Here is a 22,692-nt window from a genome sequence, read left to right as displayed (position 1 = left end):
GGATGGGCGGTCGCCGCGGTGATGCGGGTCTAGGGCTTAGCGCGGGAGTTGGACTGTGTTGCCATAACAATGCGCGATGACGTGTTCCCGCCACAAAATGGAGTCACAGGGTGACGTAAGCGCCGCTGCCGTGACGTGGGCAGGCACTGGCGGGGGGTGTCTGGCGATCACGTGGGGATTTGGGGGTAGGTGTGGGGAGGGGGCAGGGTTAGGCGGGTGTGGGGAGAGGCTGGGGGGAGGGGGCAGGGTTAGGCGGGGGGAGGGGGCGGGTGTGGGGAGAGGCTGGGGGAAGGGGGCAGGGTTAGGCGGGGGGAGGGGGCGGGTGTGGGGAGAGCCTGGGGGAGGGGGCAGGGTTAGGCAGGTGTGGGGAGAGGCTGGGGGGAGGGGGCGGGTGTGGGGAGAGGCTGGGGGGAGGGGGCAGGGTTAGGCGGGGGGAGGGGGCGGGTGTGGGGAGAGGCTGGGGGGAGGGGGCAGGGTTAGGCGGGTGTGGGGAGAGGCTGGGGGGAGGGGGCAGGGTTAGGCGGGGGGAGGGGGCGGGTGTGGGGAGAGCCTGGGGGAGGGGGCAGGGTTAGGCAGGTGTGGGGAGAGGCTGGGGGGAGGGGGCGGGTGTGGGGAGAGGCTGGGGGGAGGGGGCAGGGTTAGGCGGGGGGAGGGGGCGGGTGTGGGGAGAGGCTGGGGGGAGGGGGCAGGGTTAGGCGGGTGTGGGGAGAGGCTGGGGGGAGGGGGCGGGTGTGGGGAGAGCCTGGGGGAGGGGGCAGGGTTAGGCTGGGGGGAGGGGGCAGGTGTGGTGAGAGGCTGGGGGGAGGGGGCAGGGTTAGGCTGGGGGGAGGGGGCGGGTGTGGGGAGAGGCTGGGGCAGGGTTAGGCTGGGGGGAGGGGGAGGGAGCGGGTGTGGGGAGAGGCTGGGGCAGGGGGCAGGGTTAGGCTGGGGGGAGGGGGCGGGTGTGGGGAGAGGCTCAGCTGAAACTAGGTTTATCCATTGTAAATGCCTGGTGATGAGGCGAGTTAGTAGTTGCGCTGGTAGAAGAATTACTCAGGATGCTGCCAGGGTGGGAAGGTGACTGGGAGTCATGGGCTGGAATGGAGAAAAGGGAAATTAAGGGTAAAATATCAAAGATAATCTTCCTAGTGTATCAGTGACAAGCATGTAAACCCATCTCCTAAGGCAGTGGTTCGCAACCTTTCCACACTACTGTTCCCCTTTCAGGAGTCTGATTTGTCTTGCGTACCCCCAAGTTTCACCTCACTTAAAAACGACTTGCTCACAAAATCAGACATAAAAATACTGAAGTGTCAGTGCACACTATTATTGAAAAATTGCTGACTTTCTCACTTTTACCATAATGTTATAAAATCAATTGGAATATAAATAATGTACTTACATTTCAGTGTGTAGTATATAGAGCAGTATAAGTAAGTCATATGAAATTTTAGTTTGTACTGACTTTGCTAGTGCTTTTTATGTAGCCTGTTGTAAAACTAGGCAAATCTCTAGATGAGTTGATGTACCTCCTGGAAGACCTATGTGTACCGCCAGGGCTAAGCATCCCCCTGGTTGAGAACCACTGTCCTAAGGGAAGGGACGGGAACCCCATTAGGACATTACAAACTAGCTGTGTAAATGGACTGTAGGGGACCATTGTGCCATGGCCCATGGAGGAGGACTGTAGCAAAACAGCAGTAAATTCTCTCTTTAGATCACGGTAATAGCTGGGAACAAGCTTTCAGCTCAGCTCTGTTGATATGTATGTCCAACTCGCTCCCTGCAGTGATAGTTCTGTTTCACTTGAAGTCAGGGCACGGGCTAAAGGAGCCTCAAAGTTGCACTGACTGCCAGACTGTGACTGCTAGTAGATACAGCCTTGTATTGCAAAGATCCTCAGTCTCACTGCTCTGGGACTTCTGTGAAAAACACATCCTGTGTTCAAGTCTCCTGAGGACAGACGCTTTCAGCTTGGATCAACCCTCATTGTCCAGCATCCCCCTATGCTTAACGAAATATGGAAACAACTCAAATTGGTGACGGAGCTAAAGCCTGGATGAGTTTGGGTGTCAGGCAGTAGCATAGGGAGGGGAAGTGCACTTTCTCTTTGTAGATTCAAGGGTTTAGTTGTTCTCATTGTGGTTCAACTGTGTCAATCAATGGAGCCATCCAATGGCCTAAGAAGTCTCTCCCTGTGCGTAGAGGGGGTTCTGCTGGAGCACAGTGGCTGGGGAGACCTGGAAGCCATCATGTGGGGGCAGAGCAGGGAAATGGGAGCAGAACCAAACCGTTGAGTACTTCTTTGTAAATAACTGCAAACCAAGAGAGTGCTGAAAGCCAGTTCTACTCAGATGGTCTAAGCCTGCTTCCCAGTGTCACCCTTTTTGACCTAAGTGGTTAGCTGATATCTGGGGACTTGTGGGTTGTTTCTGTTAAGAGCAATTGATGATGGAATCAGGCATTTCTTTGATGCAACCCTATTTATCTACAAGAATATGCAAAGTCCTGTCTCCATGAACACAGCAGGAATCAAACAATAGGAGAGAGCTTCTTTGCTCATGGTTCTAAGCCCCTTTCCAGCTAGCACTCTGCCCAAGAGCTTTCTCTTATGCTCATGCTACAAATGCTTCTCTGTCTGTCTCTGGTGCTTCCCTGCTGCCTTCTCTGTGTGCCTCTGTGGTGTTTCTGGCTGCTTCTCTCCACATGCATGCACAGCTACATCATCCTTGCTCAGCTCCTTGCATATGGCCTGTGTTTTGGGTGGTGGCTCCTATTGTTTCAGCCATCTTATTCCATAAAGGAATTAATTGTTTCTTACATTTATCCTGAATGAAGGGCAGCTATTACGCCCACCCGCTTCAAGTGCCCACCCAGCCCCCAGCACAGCATTGGGCACTAGCTCTGGGCACTGTGGGATGGAAAGGCCCATCAACACCCCCACATCAAGAGGCTGTCACATGTATGCCTTGGAAATGTGTGTCCAGTTTTGGGCCCCACACTACAAGAAGGATGTGGAAAAATTGGAAAACATCCAGCGGAGGGCAACAAAAATGATTAGGGGAGTGGAACACATGACTTATGAGGAGAGGCTGAGGGAACTGGGATTGTTTAGTCTGCGGAAGAGAAGAATGAGGGGGGATTTGATAGCTGCTTTCAAGTACCTGAAAGGGGGTTCCAAAGAGGATGGCTCTAGACTGTTCTCAGTGGTAGCAGATGACAGAACGAGGAGTAATGGTCTCAAGTTGCAGTGGGGGAGATTTAGGTTGGATATTAGGAACAACTTTTTCACTAAGAGGGTGGTGAAACACTGGAATGCGTTACCTAGGGAGGTGGTGGAATGTCCTTCCTTAGAAGCTTTTAAGGTCAGGCTTGACAAAGCCCTGGCTGGGATGATTTAATTGGGGATTGGTCCTGCTTTGAGCAGGGGGTTGGACTAGATAACCTCCTGAGGTCCCTTCCAACCCTGATATTCTATGATAGTGCTTTCTGGGTGGATAAAGCAATGGTTTCCATGTATGTCTTTATGTGTGTGGGTTGAGGATCACCATTGCTTGTCTCACCTGTCATGGGTGGGTCAGGAGTGGTCCTTCCCCAGTAGTTCTGTGGGAGTGAAGAGAGGGTGTACAGTGGCCCCTGGGTCTCTCCTCTTCTGTGTTTCCTGCAGTGCTAATGTGGAGGCTGGACTCCATCCTGTCCTGCCTCCCTGTCATCTCCCTCCCTGAGCCAAACCTGACCCTGGCTGCTTGCCAGTCAGGAGGCCCCGCAGCACGAGGAGCCCAGCTCTGCTGTCTTTGTAAATAGAACAAGGGGCCAGCGGAGGGATTTCTCTGGTTTTGTTGCAAAGTTCCTGTGCAGTTTTCCTCTCCACACTCCAATGACCCCTCGAGCAAGCTCGGCCTCTTCCCTTCCTTTTGGCTTCTTCATGGGACTGGGATACACACATAGGGCTTCCCAGTGTAGGCTGGGCAGTGCCTCACTTGTTTCAGGTGAGAGTGTGGCTTACTGACGAGAGCTGAGGACTGGAAGTCAGGATGCCTGGGTTCCAAACTCAGCTCTGCTCTGATTTCCTGAGTAGTGCTGGCCAAGTAATTTCCTGTGCCTCAGTTTCCCCATCTGTAAATGGGGCATGATTCTCTTTGTGCCGCAGAGGTCCGAGTGCCTGATTCTGCTGTCATGCTGACTGTACGCTGCTGGAACTCCTGCGGTTACCCCCGATCCTCACCGGGGTGAGATCAGCACAGGCTCCTAGTCTGGTGCACTACTCCAGTTGCCAGGAAAGGTTGAGAACCACTGATCCAAATGAAAAAAGAACAGGAGGACTTGTGGCACCTTAGAGACTAACCAATTTATTTGAGCATGAGCTTTCGTGGGCTACAGCCCACTTCATCGGATGCATAGAATGGAACATATAGTAAGAAGATATACACATACAGAGAACATGAAAAGGTGGAAGTAGCCATACCAACTGTAAGAGGCTAATTAATTAAGATGAGCTATTATTAGCAGGAGAAAAAAAACTTTTGCAGCGATAATCAAGATGGCCCATTTAGACAGTTGACAAGAAGGTGTGAGGATACTTAACATGCTCCAAATGAGCTTCCTTAACTGCTTCCTCTCTTACCAGCCGAGTAGAATCATAGAATATCAGGGTTGGAAGGGACCTCGGGAGGTCATCTAGTCCAACCCCCTGCTCAAAAGCAGGACCCATCCACAACTAAATCATCCCAGCCAGGGCTTTGTCAAGCCTGACCTTACAAACCTCTAAGGAGTACTGAGAATGGTTCTGCCTAGTAGGCTCAGAGACTCACCAAGAGCTGCCACAGCACTAATGGAGCTGGCAGAGGTGGTGGTGGTGGGGGTCTTTTATTAGAATTTGTGGCCCAATACATCTGGGGGTGCAGCAGAGGAGATGGGTGTGGAAGTCCCTCAGCCACTCCCAGTCACCAGTGTCTAACCGGCCTGATGGCACTTGGCATGAAACTTCTTGCCAGTCTTTGCCTGGGACTTCTTCCCCGACACTACCCCTAGGCTGCATAGCTTAGTTGGTCTCCGTAGTGCCCTCCTGTTCCTTGAATGCTCTAGAGAACCAGGAGGAACATGGATTTTAAAGCATCTGAAGGCGCTGAAGTTCAAAGCCTGTTTTCTCAGCTCAGATTCTGATCTGTGATTATGCAACATTTCCCAGCGAGTAGCTTTCCTGCAGGGTGCTGTGTCCTTCCAGCATGAGCCTGGGGTAAACGTTTCCCTTCAAAGCAGAGCATTTGGGCACAGATGAAGATGAAAGTGCAGAAAGCTCCACACACAGAGGTAGAAGAGAAAACAAGTGTTCAGTAAATGCTCCCGCCCCAGAAAAGTGGAACTAACCGCGTTTGCAATGTAAAGCGGGTGCTCTGCCCACTAGGCACTCGTGACAGCACTCCAGGATTAGCTACAGCAAGGCTCCTCTGCTGCCCAGGGAGAAAAATAACTGGAGAGGAGATTGGAGGTAACTGAGACCCATCAAAGATTCCTCCCTCATTACTATGGACATCCGGGGCGCACACAACAGTTCAGTTAAAGTGCAGGGTAAGCATGGGTCCAGAAGCCAGGACCTCCTGAGTCTGAGTCCCATCTCTGATACTCACTAGCTGCAAAGCCTGGGGAAAGTTACTGGGTAGGCTAATGATGGTCAAGCGCTTTGGAAATGGGACATTCTGTCAGCGTGCAGGGCCAGGCACTGGGAGGCATGCAGCTCTCGTGACTTCAGTGGGGAGCTGATAACCAGCCCCTCCAAAACTCAGGGGCTGAGTGCAGTTGTCATGCACATCAGACTTAACCCTTTATGTGCTAGGTAGTCAGAGTTGGAACACACGCAAACAATGGCTACTTTGTAAAGGTTTGGCAGGGGGCTGTAGTGTATGAATCAGGGAGGGTTTCTGGCAGCTTCGGATGAGGGGTGGGGCTCTTGTCTGGAGTGCTGCCATTCTGTACATCCTGTTCCCCCAGTCCTGCATTCTGTGCTGGTCCCCCTTTCTCAAACAAGATAGTGCAGTGATAGGAAGGGGATAGAGGTGGAGCTGAGGCTGGGAGAGATTGAAAAGACTGGGACATTTCAGTGTAGAGAGGAGGAGACAAAGAAATGACTGGATAGACACGTGAATCAGGGGCTCTCATTTATCACTGGCTGCACTACACGAACAAAAAGGGCCATTCAATGACGTTGAAAGGCAGCACATTTAAAACTCATTAAAGGAAGTAATTGGTGCATAATTCACCTGTAGAACTCTCAGCCACAGGATAGCACTAAGGCCAGGAATTGCTGAATTTTGAAACAAATGATGAGATGAGGGGAAATCCAGGTCTGCCGATTTGCAGTCTGCATTCCTGCTTCTTGCAGTGCTACCCTTCAGGGCTGTGGGTCTAGCTGAGTTGGTGGGCTGGGATAAAGGGACCCTGCTTTCACTGTTATCACTGACTGGAGAGGGACAGGCTATCTTTAAGCTGTACCAGAGGCTGCTGGGAACTGTAGTTTTCTCTCCCCTCCCCCATTGTGTACTGTGAAGCAGGCTAGGCAGCACTCACGTATGGTAGCATCCTCTCGGCAGCATGGACTACAAGTCCCAGTAGTGCTGAGCGGGCTGGGGAAGTTTGCAATAACAGGGGCTCTGTGAATTCAATACAGAGCCTGGGCTTAGCTGAACTCTTTCCCTAAGATGGCTGGAGGGAGGTGGGATGAAAGCGTTGGTCAAGTCTCTCTCTGAGCAGCTTCTCAGCCTTTGTGTTGTGCCTCTCTCCTGTCCCCAGCCCCCGTTTATTAGCGCTACTTGCTGTCAGTGCAGGGATCTGTAGCAGCCACTCGAAGAAGCTGTGAGAAGAGACGATTCGAGTTGCCAATCCTAGTGAAAGGTGAAGGGACAGGATCTCGTCCTCACATCCTCCACACAGGATCCACGTCATCTTCCACCGAGTCCTCTCCGATGGGAAAGTGCCTGCAGGGGGTGCTGCCCAGGTAGGCTGCAGCTGGGGGACTGCAGGGTGCCACAGGCTTGCCTGTCTGCTTGCTTTCTTGTGCGCACACATTGTGGACAGGAAGGGGTTAATTCTGATCTCTATTTCCTCCCCCTCCCCCCATCACAGAAGAGAGGCAGATGGTGCTATGGTGGGCAGGGGCAGCCTTTGATTCCTTGTTGCTCTGTGAGGGTTTTGTGGTGGTGTCTGGGGGAGTTGGAGACCTAACAATGTGTCACCCCATTTCTTGTTATTTTGTGCCCTCATTTACACTCCTGGCTGAGCTCCCTGCCCCTTGGGGACAGTAACTGGGCTGCTGTAATAGACCGAGAACTTGGATTCCATGGGCTGTTCACCCTGCTGAGCCTGAGCAGTGTCTAGACCATGTCCGTATGCCTGGCACGCTTCTGGGGTACCAACCCCGTCTGGTACCCCCTCCTGGAGGTGTGGAACCCTGCGGGCCAGTTGCCCTAGGCCCCAAGACCAGTGCTGTTCCCTAAGGCTTCCCAGTATTTAAGCTCTGTCTGCCCGGGCACTCTGGTTTACAGGTTAACCCTGGAGGGACTTTGTTACAGTTAAAGCAAGTAACACAGACATTGCAAAAGTATTTCTGAACTACACATACCTCACTCATACCCAGAGCACAAGGGATATACAGAGCTATGGAGAAGTACCAAACCACTGCATGCAAGAGCCTGCCTCAGTTTCCTCACCTTTCCTGAGAGTCACTGTCCTTCTGGGAGTCCAGGATCCTTCTGTGCCCCCTCTCCTGTTGCCCAGCTTTCTCTTTGGTTCTGGGTTCCATTAGCTAGAGACCTTAGCAACAGTAAGGAATACAGCTTGACTGTTTTCCTGGGAGGCAGAATATGGTGTATCCCCGATTCACGGATGGGGAAACTGAGGCGCAGCAGAGGAAGTGACTTGTGCACGGTCACACAGTGAATCAGTGGCAGAGCTGGGCGTAGAACGCCAAGTCCCCTGCTCCAGCCGCTTCTCCCCCGTGTGCGATGCTGCCAGTCAGCAGTTTGTTCACGGGCGTGTCCCCTGTCCATTCCCACCCCAGCTATCCCAAGCTCCTTCCTCCAGACAGAGCCTTCTGATCTCTGTCATGTCACCTGTTGCACGGTGAGGTAGGCAGGAGCCGTGGTCCCACCAGCCAGCCACCAATATTGTACTCAGCCATGTCGCCCGGTACGAGTGCCTGGCACACCCAGCCTGTTCTCCTGTTTCGGCCAGCACACAATGGCCTTGCCCAGTAGACTGGGGTGGGTGACGGCTGTGCTGCTGCAGCAGCAGTGCTAAGTGGGGGCAGCTTCTTGTTGCAGGTGCCGGTGACGTCTGAGGACGGCAGGGTCTGTTTCTCCCCGGTGAAGTGGGCGGCGTTAGTGGAGTGGCAGAGGGAGCTGTGCGAGCTGGTCACCTCGCTGGGTGAGGACTGTGTCTGGTGCACAAGTTAGAGGTGAGATGCCAGGCAGTAAAAGGGGAACATGTGAGGGGCTGGAGAGTGCTGATGTAAAAATAACTCTTTGGGCGGGGCTCAGCTGTCTCACTGTTTGAGGAGCTGTTACCTTCTCCTCCAAATCTCTTTGCAAGAGTCTGCTTCCTGAAACCAGAGCTGGTACTGCTGATGCATGGGACAAAGCTCTTCCCTCCAGCCCCTAGACGACAGTGTCACTAAACTCACTGCCCGCCTCACTCTCTCTTTCAGAAGAGAAGCAAGACCAGCCTGTGCTCTCCCAGCAGGATCTGGGAGCCAGGAGCGGAGGGAAACTGTACTGGGGCTGCCAGGAGCCAGGCTCTGGACTTCCTAGTGGCTTCACTTTGCAGCCCTCCCTGGCAGGGCAGAGGGCTGCTCCCTGGCTGCAGTGGGTGGCTCTGGGTGTGACCGTGAGGGGTGCTGGAGAGGCTCACTCTCTTTGTGATGTACATGGCTGGTTGGTGGGGCAGCAGGAGCACCCTGCCCCCTCCTCATTCTTCCCTCCCCTCCTCAGGGGCCTCGGTGCAAGCAGCTCCACGGGGAAGAGCGATCAGGCTGGGCCCCTGGTGGAGCGCAGGCTCAGGTGTTGCCTGTTGCAGGGTCTGAGAGCCCCACACAAGGCAGCTGGCCCTGCGGCTGGGTGTAGCCATGTCTGAAGAGTCGCACCCATCAAAGGAGGGGGCCGGATGGCACCGCGAACTGGAGATGGGCTGTGGAACCTTTTCTCGTGGCGCCACCAATTCAAATCCAGGTCAGTGCTGCTCCAAAGTCATTGCCATCTGAGCCTCTTTGGAGACCCTCATGAAATTATTTGGAGGGCCTGGGTCCACTTTCTTAGGGCACCTCCTAAAATCCACCCCCAGCCTGGCCCTGTTGCTGTCCATCTTGCATGGCACACTGGCGGTTGAGTGGGCAGTGGAGACTTATTCCTCCCCGCCCCCATGGGCGCTAGAGGTGCTGGGTATGATTATGCCATTTTCTATTCTCCACTGTCTGACCATAGCTGTGCTCTAAACAGCCATGTCCCTCCACCCAGCGCCAGCTAGCAGTGCAGCGGGGCCAGAGTCGGTGTGATGCTGAAGGCCCTGGTCCTGTTGACTTCAGTGCGGGCAGCAGTGGTCGAGCACCTGCTAACAGGAATATTTTCCCCCCCGAACCAGGCCACCCAGCTCTCAAACCTGATCTCTTGTTCCGGATTGAACGAGGGGAACCCCCAGGTGTTGGGGTTCAGCTGGTCTCTGGTGGCTTAGAGCGTCCGCCAGATCCCTGCGCAGGTGAGTGCTCAGCACAACAGCTAGTTAGCAGCACGCGAGGTCGAGAGAAGCAGATGAAACTGCCATTGGCGTAATCCTTTCATGTCTTTACTCACTTAGTTCAGATTAAATAGAATTTGCTAGAGTTTCAGGGGACGCGTCCATCGTGGTTTTGCACCAGTACTAAATGACATCTGGCTGTCGCCCCTCCCTTTCGATTGAGCGGTTCAGGGAGGATTAGTGGACAAGGCAAAGGACAAGTTTAGGCTCCCGGTTTCTAATCCCAGCTCTGCCACTCTGACCCACTGTGCAAATTTGGGTCAGGCCACTTAACCTTCCTGGACCTCAGTTTTTCCCTCAGTACAGTATGGCTAGTGATCCAGATTTTCCTCCCAGGAGACAGGCTGGAGATGTGATTCATTAACACATGTTACAGGCTTTGAGAGTCTGGGTTGAAAGACACCAAAAAAGAACAAAGTATTTTTATGAACATTTGGAAGATACGTTGAAAGCTCACTGTTTTCCTGGCCAGATGTGCTCTCCTCTGTCTGCCAGTCACCCCCAGGACAGTGGAGAGGAAAAGGAGGGCTAGCCAGGGAGCTTGATGGTGTGTTGATTGTATTGTCCGGTATCTTTAATTCCACATTTGGCAGTAGAGGCTTAGAATAAAGAAAAAGGTTCCCCTGGGACTCAGGTTAATTATATGATTTGTGAAGTAGCATATGCATCGTCTCCAGCACAGTGGTGTTGTCACTGGATGTGCCTAACCATACATGGTGACATCCTCTATCCCCTCAACCAGGCTATGGATTTTTCAAGCCCGATGGTTTATTCCATATTGAGCAATGGGAGGAGCGATATATCGAGGCTCAGCAGAAACTGGAGGAGAGCAAGATCCCCGGAAGTGCCTGCGTAGGTGAGTGAGAGCAGCAATTTGTTCTGCTCTGGGCTCCCCTTCCAGCGGAGGCTGAGATCAGCACAGGGAGTGGTTTGCTGGACCTGTTGTCTCAAGGGGCTGCAGTTCCATAGCAAAGATGAGGACAGCAGCAGTCTGCTCTGCTTTATGCCAGTTAGCTGCGTCCTCTGCTGTTCTTGCAGGCTGCCAGTGCAGCCTCAGCTGGGTACAGTCTGGGTCCAGCCTTATGAGCTGCTCATTTCTGTAGAGTTTTACGAATGGCAAGGAAAGCCCATGAGTTAATGCCTTCACTTTCTCTTTGCAATCCAGCAGAGCATGGGGGTGTGAACACAGTGGAGCAGGAAGAGAACTCTGAGAGCTTTGCTGCAGACTTAGAGCTGTCCCCTGTGGTCTGTGACCTTTCTGATGGCTCGTTTCACAGTCGGCAGCTGGTGTCCAAGAGTCAGCAGAGAAACCAGACCAGGATCAAGATGGAGGAATCAGCCGGCTTCAGCAAGTGTTCAGATGCCGTCGTATGCCAGCTAGGGGCTGGGCCTTTCCAGTGTGCTGAGTGCGGAAAACGCTTCCGCCAGAAGCAGAGCCTCATCACGCATGAGAGAATCCACACAGGAGAGAAGCCCTACAGGTGTCCAGACTGCGGGAAGAGCTTCAGCCAGAAGCCCAACCTCCTGACTCACCGGCGGATCCACACCGGGGAGCGGCCCTTCTCCTGCACGCAGTGTGGGAAGAGCTTCAGCCAGAAGGCCAATCTCATTGCCCACCAGAGAACCCACGCAGGGGAGAAGCCGCCGCTGTGGGGTGGGCTTGGGGGGAAGCCAAAGTCCCCAGCACGCCAGGGAGACCATGAGGAAAAGCGGCCGTTCGTATGCCCCGAGTGCGGGAAAAGTTTCACGCAGAAACCCAACTTGGTGACTCACTACCGGACCCACACGGGCGAGCGGCCCTTCAGCTGTGCCCAGTGCGGGAAGAGCTTCAATCAGAAGACCAACCTGGTGACTCACTACAGGACCCACACTGGGGAGCGGCCCTACGCCTGCCCCCAGTGCGGGAAGCGCTTCACCCAGAAGACCAACCTGGTGACTCACCAGAGCACCCACACGGATGTGCGACCCTACCCGTGTGGGGAGTGCCAGAAGTGCTTCAAGGACAAGGTGTCCCTGAAAGCGCACCAGAGAACCCACAGCCTGAGCCAGCCCAGACCCTGTGGGAATCCAGAGCCAATCCCACTCCACGGTCCCCCCGCCATGCCGCTCCAGCCCGCAGGCGCTGAGCAGGAGAGTCAGCGCAATCCTGCTCAGCCGGTGCTAGCCCAGAAGATCCCCGGAAGCCAGGCACCATGTATGTGCACTGACTGCGGTAGCAGCTTCCCGCAGAAACAGCATATCCCACTGCCCCAGCAAACCCCCTCAGCAGAGCAGCCCTTCCTGTGCATGCAGTGTGGGGAAAGCTGCCCACAGGCGGCTCTTCTGAAGCACCAGCCCAGCCATGCCAGGGAGAGGCCCTGTGAGAGCGCCCAGTATGGGAGAGGCCTCAGCCTGAACCAACATCTCCTCAGACACCTGGAACCCTGCCTGGGCCCTGGTGATGCGGCGCACGCAGCCCCCGGGGCAGAGCGGCCCTTCATCTGTAACCATTGCGGAAGCAGCTTTAGCTTTTGGCCGGCTCTCATTGCCCATCAGAGCAGCCATGCAGGATGGCAGCCGTATCAGCTTCCTGAACGTGGGAAAGGCCTCAGGCCCCGGCTGTCCCTGCCAGCCCAGCAGGATGCGCAGGTGCGGGAGACAGCCTGGACGTGCCCTGAGTGCAGGCAGAGCTTCAGCCAGCACAGCCAGCTGGCAAAGCACCAGGAAAGCCACGGGGGCGACAGGCCCCATCGGTGTGACGTGTGCGGGAAGAGCTTTGGCTTGAAAGCCAACCTGATGACACACCAGCGGCTCCACACGGGCGAGCGGCCCTTTGCCTGCAGCCAGTGCGGGCGGCGCTTCAACCAGAAGGGGAACCTGGTGACTCACTACCGGACCCACACGGGTGAGCGGCCTTTCTCCTGCCCCCAGTGCGGCAAGAGCTTCAGCCAGAAGCCCAACCTCCTTGCCCACCAGAGAACCCATATGGGGCGGCGGCCCTTCGCCTGTGCCCAGTGCCCCAAACGCTTCAAGGGCAAGATGTCCCTGAAGATCCACCAGCGTGTCCACATAGGGGAGAGACCTCCCGCAAGGCCGCTGAGCGTGGATCTGATGGAGGCCCACGCTGGGAAGAGGTACTGTTCCCACTCCCCCTGTGGGAAACCCTTCAAGGAGCACATAGCCCTGCAGCTCCCCCAGCGAGTGCCCGGTGGGGAGCGGCCGTACGCCTGCCCGGAGTGTGGGAAATGCTTCCGGCAGAAGGTCACGCTGGTCACGCACCTCCGGACCCACACTGGAGAGCGGCCGTTCCAGTGTACCCAGTGTGGGAGGAGCTTCAGCCAGAAGCCCAACCTCCTCACGCACCAGCGGACGCACACTGGCGAGCGGCCCTTCGCCTGCACCGTGTGCGGGAAGGGCTTCAGCTGGAAGCCCAACCTGGTGACCCATTACCGCACCCACACCGGGGAGCGGCCCTATAGCTGCTCCGACTGCGGGAAGACCTTCAGCCAGAAGCCCAATCTCCTCACTCACCGCAGAACGCACTCCCAGCAGAGACCGTATGCTTCCCCCAGTGCCACGCAAGCTTCCCCCACGGACACCCCTTCACCCTGCGCCGCTGTGGGGACTGGCCCCACGTGCACTTGGCCCGCAGAGGGGGCCTCGGCCACTGCGTCTCCCACGGCAGGGAGCTCCTGAAGCCAAGCAAGCAGAGATGTGGTGTCCGTGCAGCGGGGGTGGCAGGAGCTTGGAAGATCTGTGAGCGAACCCGAGAGCGCCCGCCCCCGGTGTGAGCCAGAGCGAGTAGAGCGTGCACCTGGTTGGCGAGCTGTACAGTGACTGGATCTGGGAACGTGGGGCTAACCAGTGCTGCTGTCGCACCCACGACACCAGACACGGACAGGGGAACGTTACAGCCAGAAGCCAGATCTGACTTCATTCTACACACACCGAACTTCAGAGAGGGCACAGCTCCTGACAGCGGGCAAGCCGGCTGGTTGATCAGCACGCACTGCTGCAGGGTGCGAGGAGACGCCAAGTACTGCTGTGAGCAGAACGAGGGGAGGGCGCAGCAAGCTGGCAGGCCTGGGACCCTGTGGCGAGTGTCCTGGGAAACCCAAACCCTGCAAGAGACTCCCTGGGAGGGAACGGCCCATGGAGCTCTACGCTGTGGCCTCCCTGGAGCTAAACGTGGGGTGCGGGCGGCTCTTGGAAGCTGTGATCCAAACAGAGGTGGAGCCTGGCTAGCCTGGGCGTAAGTTGTACCGAGGGTATTGCTGGGCTCTGGATCCCCCCCCAGAGCCATCTGCAGGGAAGTGAAAGGCCACCTGGGGCTGCAAGCTCCAGCCCCTGTAGAAACAGTTACAGCGTCCCTTTTATTTTCGTGCCTTCCCCCCAGAGTGTCTGCACTTCATGGGGGTCGGGGGGCAGGAGGCCCAGCCCCAGCCCCAGAGAAGGCTGCGGTTGGTCTGAAAGCAGTGGGGGCCCCACGAGGATGAGGTGCCCTTCCTGGGGAGCAGGAAGGAGAAGCTGGGCACTGATGCCCTGGTGGAGGAGGACTGCGTGCTGGGGCAGAGCTCCGCTCGATGGCGTTGATAACTGTAACACGATAACTACGCAGCACTGCTGCCCGTCAGGTCAGAGCTGAAAACCGGAAGGGACAGCCGGGCGACACGGGGAGCCCTGGTACCTGGTTAGCTGAGCCCCCAGCCTCAGCCAGGTGTGTAACTAGCTCCACGGCAGAGAACAGAGCCATGAATAGGTTCCAGCATGATCTCCCAGCTACGCTCGTCCCGTCGTCCCAGCAAGAATGTGGCGACACCATGAATGACGTATGTCTCAGGAAGAAAAGAAATACTAATGGCGGGAGGACTGTGTGGGGGTTGGGGCACACACAGAACCCCAGGCAGATTGTGGAGGGCAGAATGGGGGGCACACAGAGCCTCTAGCATGAGGCTGTGGGTTGCAGCAGGGAGCCCCTGTACTAGAGGGGGAAGGGAGGGTGGCACCCGGGGAGCTTGGGGGAATGGAGGGACCCCTGGTGTGTGTGCTGAGCTTGGCCTGCAGAAGTGACAGCGCGTGTGGTGACCCTCTCGTAAGTCTCTTACATGAAAACGCAGCTAGCAGTCCCCAGGTTGTTATAGCTAAGGGGGTATCCCCTGGGTAGGTCGGTCACTCAGCAATGGGCCAGGCTCTGACAGCTGCCCCCAAAGCCGACCCCAGGGCTGTGCAGTCCCAGGCAGCAGTGGACGTCTGGCTCTCAGGCCTCCCCAGGATCCCTTGTGCTGGCAGCGAAGGCATTGCCTGTCTGTGGATTGCTGCTGCAGGGTGTGGGCGGGACTGAAGCTGCAGATGAGTGAGCAGAGGTGGGGAGGGGACAGCCTGGCCTGTGGGCGTGGCTGGTTGAACAGGGTCGAATGAGGGGAAGGAAGAAGCCAGGGCTGCTTGGGGCAGGGGGTACCAAATCCCGTCTTCACTTAGTGACAGTGAGGTGGGGCCTGTGCTGCGCCATCTCTGCCCGGGCACCAGCCCCTGCTGTCACAAGCACAGGGCTCTGCTTTTCCCACGGGCTGGGGCAGGAGGTTGGGACAGGCTGTGGGAAAGGAGCCCTTTGTGTGACCATCTCAGACCGGTTCCTGCCAGTCATTGCCAGCCTGGGTCCTGTTGGACAGTCCCAGCACGCAGGCAGAATGGGCCACTGGCCCTGGCCTCCCCTGAGCCCCAGAGGTGATCTTCTGGGGCAGGGTTGGGAGATGTGCGTGCGTACATGTGAAGCTTGCAGGGCCCTGCCGTATCTGCTGACTGGTTCACAGGGCTGCTAGGCCAGCGCCTTTCTCCCGCACTGACCTTACATAGCTCCCCAGGAGCGCTGGGGGAAGAGGTGGCTACGGAACCCACTGGGGCTTTTCTCTCCTTGTGTTTTGCTACCTGACCACGCTCTGTCTCAGTGCTGACATCTCCCGAAGCTTTGGGGCCCCTCCCAGCAGCAGCTGCTGGCTAGGGTGAGAGTGGGCACTTGGATGGGAACAAACAAGCGTGTGTTGCTTCCTTTCGTTCTTGTCTAGCATCTGTAAGTCCCCCCAGCATGCCAGAGAGGCACCGCTGTGCAGCAGGGCCCATGGAGCACGGTGCTAAGGAGGGGTCACTGCCCCAGGTGGTGGGTAGTGAAAGGCTGCACACACCCCACAAACAGGATGAGTTGGTAGGGGACTGGGGTGCTTTCACCTTAAAGTACATTTGTGCAAAAGCTGAGAGCCGTGCGCACCCCGTCCCTGCAGCCATCTCCCCGCTCTTCTCTTGCTTGTGGGCATGGAGCCACTTTGTTCCCAGCCACTGAGCCGCACCGGTGAGGACCGCGTCCTGCTCTGGATGTTGGTTAGTGCTGGGCGTGACACAGACTTGTGCCTTCAGAAGAAGTTCTTCAGGGCGGGCACTCTTCCTGCACCAGGGCTCTTGGTGCTATGCTAATACCCACGATAACTGTGTGTGTTTGTACTTGCTGCAGGCCGTGGGCACTCACTAGGTTATAGCAGTAGGAATGGGCGTTTCAGCCCTCTGTGGTTGGTAATCTAGGCCTGCCCTGTCCCACGACAGGCCCTGATGTGCTGCCATTGTCTGCCACTGCGCAAGGTGTGCGTTTCCAATGTGCCAGGGAGCCCATGGACCGGAGGTGGCATGTCAGTTCCTTGGGGGTCAGCACAGCGCTTCCCCACTGAGGTAGGCAGGCAGAGCCTGGAGGAGCGGTAAGGACTGAGCGTTACTCGCTGATCAGGCTCCTGGCTTAGAACACACCTGACTAGGCAGCCAGCTGGATGGGACTGGGAGGGGCAGGAGGCTGCTGGATAGGGCGGGATGGCACAGTTGCTCAGCATGGTTGGGGACCATTTCGCTAGCATGAGGTCAAACCTGCTGCATACCTGCAGCCCTCTCATCACCATCTCGTGCTGCTGCTGTGTGTTCATGGCATGGCCCTGGTGGGAAATGCCCCTGTCACCATCCCTGTTAACCCAGCCCCGCGCTCCTGCCGTCTTTAATGCCTGGCGAGTCTATTTCTGCCCAGTATGTTCATTTAAAATAAAAGCTTTGGGGCAGCAGGTGAGTTCTGTGTTTGTGGAAATGCCTGTCTGGGTTCGGGGGCTGCTGGGGAACAAGGCACAGCGGCAGAGGGGATTGGGTTGCAGCCTCTCGCTTCTAGGCTGCCAGGCTGAATTCAGGCCAGGCCAGCAGTAACTGCAAACCTTTGCTCTTGGGTGGCTGTTCAGAGGCCTGTGAGAGGCAGGTGTCCATAGAGCTCCTAGCTCTCCTCGGTGCTCAGCTTAACTTCTGTGTATTGGCATCTGTGGGTCTTTCCGAGCAGTGGGGCAAGGAGGTTGGAGCTCCTGGACACCCTGCAGCGTTAGGCCCATTGACCTGATCCTCAGACACAACATGTAGGGACTTGTTTGATGTGAACAAACACTCGTCCTCCTCGTGCAGTGTTCATGGTGATGCCAGGACAGTGAACTATCCCAGGGCGATTGAAGCTCTGCAGTTGGCTGGAGAAGCACGGCTGGTTGGCTGAGTGCTGCTCCTGGGGCTGGGATGAACGTGTCCTAGTCAGCTCGGCAGAGACACTGTTTAAGTGATTGAAAGTGTGGCCGAGTCTGGTGCATTGGCGTGGCTGGGGAAGGAAAGGGGGGAGCTGCAAACTCCCTGTGGATCAGCCTCTTGCACTGCTGTAAAGTAGCCTAGCTACCTCCTAAATGCAGCAGGGTTAGCGTGCAGTGTGGTGGCGGGGGTGCAGTGCGCTTGCTCCAAAGCTGCTACCTCCCTTGCTCTCAGGTGGCTCTCGTTCAGTTATTCTCTTCCCATGTTTTACACCTGCATAACTCCTGTTCTGTTTGCTGGTCCTCACTGGAAATTGCAACTGCTCCCCACGTAGTATTCTCTGAACACATCTGCTCAATGTGCAGCAACAGTCAGAAAAGTTAACAATGTTAGGAGCCATTAGGAAGGGGATAGGTAACAAGACAGAAAATATCATATTGCCTCTATATAAATCCATGGTACGTCCACATCTTGAATACTGCAGGCAAATATAGGCACCCCATCTCAAAAGAGATATTGGAAAAGGAACAGAGAAGATCAACACAAATGATGAGGGGGATGGAACAGGTTCTGTATGAGGAGAGATTAATAAAACTGGAACTGTTCAGTTTGGAAAAGAGACGACTAAGGGGGGATATGTTAGAGGTCTATAAAATTTTCACTGGTGTGGAGAAACACAACACAAGAACTAGGGGGTCACCAAATGAAATTATTAGGTAGATTTAAAACAAATACAAGGAAATATTTCTTCACACAACACACAGTCAACCTGTGGAACTCCTTGCAGAGGATGTTGTGAAGGCCAAGACTATAACGGGGTTCAAAAAAGAACTAGACAAATTCATGGATGATAGGTCCATCAATGGCTATTAGCCAGAATGGGCAGAGATGGTGCCAGAAGCTGCGAACAGGTGTCGGAGGGTTGCTAACCCTCCCGGTTTTACCGGGAGTCTCCTGGAATCGGGCCCTATCTCCCAGAGGCTACTGACTCCAAACTAAGAGATTTTTAGGCTGCCAAAAGTCTGGCGATGCAACGGGGCTAAGGCAGGTTTCTTGCCTGCCCTGGCTCTGCGCCACTCCTGGAAGTGGCTGGCACATCTCTGTGGCCCCTGTGGGGAGGGGGCAGAGGGTCTCTGTGTGCTGCCGGTGCCCCGAGCGGAAAGTGTGGCCAATGGGAGCTGGAGGGGTGGTGTTTGCGGTGCAGGCAGAGTGTGGAGCCCCCACCCCCAGGGGCTGTAGAGACACGCTGGCCGCTTCTGGGAGCGGCGTGGGGCCTGGGCAGGCAGGGAGCCTGCCTTAGCCCCGCTGCACTGCCGACCGGGAGCCGTCCCAGGTAAGCACCTCTCAGCTGGAGCGTGCACCCCCAACTCCCTTCTGCACCCCAATCCCCTGCCCTAGCCCTGAGCCCGCTCCAGCAGCCAAAATCCCTCCCAGAGCTTGCATCCCGCACCATCTCCTGCACCCCAACCCCCTGGCCCAGGCTCAGTCCGGAGCCCTTCTCACACACTCCGAACCTCTAAGCCCCTGCCCAGAGACTGCACCCCCTGCTATACACCAACTCCCTATCCCAGCCTGCTAAAATTAAGCGAGGGTAGGGGAGAGTGAGCAACGGATGGAGTGTGCAGGGTGGGGCCTCAGAGAAGGGGTGGGGCAAGGGCATTTGGGTTTCTGTGATTACACAGTTGGCAACCCTAGTGACGGGATGGATTCACTTGATGATTCCCTGTTCTGTTCATTCCCTCTGGGGCACCTGGCACTGGCCACTGTCGAAGACAGGACACTGGGCAAGGTGGGCCTTTGGTCTGACCCAGTGTGGCCATTCTGATGTTCCTAGGAGGCTATTAAGAAGATTGCTAGCCCTGCTTCCCGAGATACCACAGGTAGTAGCTTTGCCCAGCCCAGCACATTGCCAGTTCTCATACCTTTGATTAGTCTTTCAGCCAGGTCCAGCCCACGTGCCACTTAGGGTTGCCAGGAGTTTGATTTTCAACTGGAACCCCTGGGTGAAAAGGGACCCTGGTGGCTCTGGTCAGTCCAGTCAGTGGTGCAGCAGGGCTAAGGCAGGCTCCCTACCTGTCCTGGCTCCGCGCAGCTCCTGGAAGCGGCTGGAATGTCCCTGCGGCTACTAGGCTCAAGGGCAGCCAGGGGGGCTCCGTGTGCTGCCCCCACCCTGAGCACCAGCTCCGCAGCTCCCATTGGCTACTTCACCTGCAGCTCTCTTCTGCTGCCTGCTTCCTGGCTTTATACCAGCCCTGTCTGTTCTGTCTCAGGGGGGCACCCTCATCAATCAGCCTATCAGGTTAATTGACCTAATTCAGTGATACTCAGACCTCAGTGGTTCAGGAGCCAAATTAGCCATCAGCATTACCCAAAGAGTCACAGTTGTGTGAATTCATTGTTTCATTTACTATAGTGCTATATATACTATAGTCCTATTTAAACAGTATGATGGAAAGATTTAGTTTATATACATAGGAACCAACTCTGTGGGTGCTGCAGGGCTGGAACACCCAAGGGGAAAAATTAGTGGGTACTCTGCACCCACTGGCAGCCAAGCTCCCTGCCCCTCCCCCACCCCTCCTCCTCCCCTGAGCGTGGCATCCCCGCTCCTGCCCGTCCCAGCGTTTCCTGCCTGCCGCCTAACAGCTGTTTGGTGGCACTTATGCCTTTCTGGGAGGGTGGGGGAGGAGGCAGTAAAGAGGCGGGGCAGGGACTTGGGAGAAGGGGGGGAATTGGGGCAGGGTGAGGGTGCAGCAGGGGTGGGGCCAGGGGAAGGGTGGGGGTCGAGCACCCACGGGGCAGAGGGGAGTCAGCGCCTATGTTTCTATAGATATATATGTTATTCCTACAGCAAAATGACTGACCAAGTATTATTTTATCAACAATTGGTTAATGACACAGTAGAAGTCTCCTGACTGGTTAATAACTTAGACTGGTGACTAATTCAATCACATGTTGTTTTAATATCACGTGCTGCAACGGGCCCCAGGAGACGTTAAAGAACCACTTGCAGCTCAGGACCCTCAGTCTGAGCATCACTGGTCTAACTCAACCTGCTTGGCCTTGTGTGGAGCAGGCCCCCCATCCCACTTCCAGAAGCTGGTGGGAGCGAGACCCGGACAGTCTGCAGCAGGCGTGAGAGAAGGCCAAGCACCTTCCACTCCTGCTGGCTTCCCCGTCTTCTAAATGGCGAATGGGAGCCAAAATTACTGACACTGAAGTACATGAGAAAGCAAAATTGTCAAGTTGAATTATTAGTTTCCACCACAGACGTCTCCGTTGGCTAGGACACCTGCCCGCATGGACGCTTTCCAAAGGGTCTCCTGCATGGAGACTGTGCCCGTGGTCCAAGGCCACAGGGCCAAACTTGCCTCAGGTTTAAGGATGTTTCCAAGAGGGACTGGAAAACTGTCAGCATCAGCACAGCCAGCTGGGAAGACGTGGCAAGACACAGGCCGTGCCGCACCCACGAGCCACAGGGGGTGTCTACACAGCAAGTTTCCGAGCCTGGAGCTCCTGCCACGGTGCTAAAAATAGCCACATAGGCTTGGGCTTGGGCTGGAGCGTGGGCTCTGCACCCACCATGCCTCCCTGGGGTTCAGAGCCCCACGTTTATAGGGCTATTTTTGGTGCCACAGTGCGAGCCCTGCAAGCCTCGGACTACCCGTGGCAGGGGGTGCTGCTTGCTGTGTAGACACACCCAAAGAGGCTGAAGAGAGGGGAAAAGTAAACAGGAAAGTGCAGCAGGCTGCAAGGGCTCTTGGTGTGCCAACTTTATCTTCCCTCCCTGCGCTTCACTCCCGCATTACAGGCAGCTGTCACGCGAGAGCTGTCGTCTGTGGTGAAGTTGGAGCCATGTTGGCCCCAGGATCTGAGAGAGGCCGGTGCGGGAGGTCATGTCTTATTGCATCAAAGCTCTCACCAACCGAAGTTGGCGAACTCAACGACTTGACCTCCCCCACCTTGTCACTCAAGAACTGGACATTTTAGGTACTCGCGATGCTGCTGCATGACACACAGTCACCCAGCTGCAGATGTGAACGGTGCTGTACAGTGGGTACAATGGACCAAACAATGAATAGTGCCCCAGCCGTGTCTCAGCGCCGAAGCTGGTATCGTGAGCCAACACCAGCCATGCTGGGTGCTCGTCTCCATGCCCTGCTGAGCCCTGTTTGCCCTGTACACACCCCCGCTCCTGGAGAGACTGGGGTTAATTCGATCACTTCCCAGTGCTGTGGCTGGCCAGCCAGCTGGGGAACCTACTGGCTCTTTATTGGTCCCTGAGAACAAAGGCCCTTCCTCAGAGCTGTCAGCTGCCCCCTCACCTCCCCACCGTCCCCTACAATAGGAGGGTTTGGGTCATCTGAGAAAAGGAGCCAATGGCAGCTTCCTGCTACCCTCAACTCTGGCTGCTTTTTTCCCCCTCCAGAGCAAACCTTTGAATTGCTCTGGCCCTTTGGATTGTCAGGGCCCCCAGCCAATCCTAGGGCCGCAGACCGTCCATGCCTAGCACAGGCAGGACTCAACTGTCAGCCAGGAAAACAGTAACTGAGCCCAGGCACTAAGTGTTTCCCCCTTTAGGGTCAAAGTCCAAAGGTATTTTCTCTCTCTCTCTCTCTCTGGGATGCTCTTTGGAGCCCCTGTCTCCAGCAATCCGAATGTGTGTGTGTGTGTGTGTGGGGTGTCTATGTAGATATGGGGATGGTGTGTGCATCTCTCTCTGTAATCTGGTCCGCTCGACAGGATCCCTGCATCTGCTGTTGCATGAATTCTGCATTTCACGGGCAGGACCGGTGCTTTGCCCCCCTCGGTCAGGCTCCCTGGATGGCCTGGCTTGTGGAGCTGAGTGACTGATGTCCTTGTGGGGTTGCCAAACCTTCCCACAATCTCCCCTCCACTTGGAAACTTTTGTTGTAGTCTGTGCAAATAGGGGGTGGTGGGCAGGGTTGGTCCCACTCCTCTGGGAAGTGGGTGGAGGCCAGGATGCCTCCTGATCAACCAGATTAAAATTGGGACAGGAGAAGAGGAAACCAGCTGGCCAGTTCCTGGGCCAAAAGGGGCAGGCGAAATGCTCAAGGGGCTTGCCCAGGTCAGGCCACAACGCCGGCTGCATTTGGGTGCAGGTGGCCAATACCCTGGTGTCTGTGCATCTCTGTGTGGACAATGGATTGAAGCAGAAGTAGAGGGAAACAGGTGCTGAACAATGGAGATTATTGAAACTTTACTTCACTTGGTAACTGCTGGAGAACAGAGGAAAATCCCCCCGCTATGGGGGTTGGAGTAAATCATCGGATCCGTAACCTGAGTTTGAACTGTGAAATAGATGGTTGTTCTGTAATGCTGCAGCCTCTTTCGCACAGGGTCTTGCCC

At 55.7% G+C, this 22,692-nt stretch overlaps 1 protein-coding gene across 6 annotated transcripts; it reads left to right on the top strand.

Annotated features, from left to right (window-relative positions):
• On the top strand, positions 1-18,937 carry LOC140905757 (uncharacterized). Of its 6 annotated transcripts, none has more exons than XM_073329177.2 (7): positions 1-115; positions 6,801-6,970; positions 8,295-8,428; positions 8,961-9,197; positions 9,607-9,720; positions 10,502-10,615; positions 10,925-18,937. In XM_073329177.2, exons 4-7 carry the CDS (start codon positions 9,095-9,097, stop codon positions 13,432-13,434), a joined length of 2,841 nt encoding a protein of 946 aa, XP_073185278.1. In that variant the 5' UTR covers positions 1-115; positions 6,801-6,970; positions 8,295-8,428; positions 8,961-9,094; the 3' UTR covers positions 13,435-18,937. The 6 variants fall into 6 exon arrangements, with proteins under 6 accessions (XP_073185278.1, XP_073185277.1, XP_073185280.1 ...); XM_073329176.2 differs by having other exon boundaries at positions 6,796-6,970; XM_073329179.2 differs by having other exon boundaries at positions 6,766-6,970; positions 10,928-18,937.
• Positions 18,938-22,692: the final 3,755 nt, after the last annotated feature.

This window comes from Lepidochelys kempii, chromosome 2 (assembly GCF_965140285.1).
Source record: "Lepidochelys kempii isolate rLepKem1 chromosome 2, rLepKem1.hap1, whole genome shotgun sequence".
In the NCBI taxonomy this organism is placed as follows: domain Eukaryota; kingdom Metazoa; phylum Chordata; order Testudines; family Cheloniidae; genus Lepidochelys; species Lepidochelys kempii.
The sequence above is the reverse complement of the archived record's forward strand: the minus strand, read 5'-3'. Positions and strand labels throughout refer to the sequence as shown.

Coding starts and splice junctions, on each gene's coding strand:
- LOC140905757 (XM_073329177.2), top strand. CDS start 9,095: ATGTCTGAAGAGTCGCACCCATCAAAGGAGGGGGCCGGATGGCACCGC. Junction 9,198..9,606: donor CGCCACCAATTCAAATCCAG/GTCAGTGCTGCT, acceptor CCCCCGAACCAG/GCCACCCAGCTCTCAAACCT. Junction 9,721..10,501: donor TCCGCCAGATCCCTGCGCAG/GTGAGTGCTCAG, acceptor CCCCTCAACCAG/GCTATGGATTTTTCAAGCCC.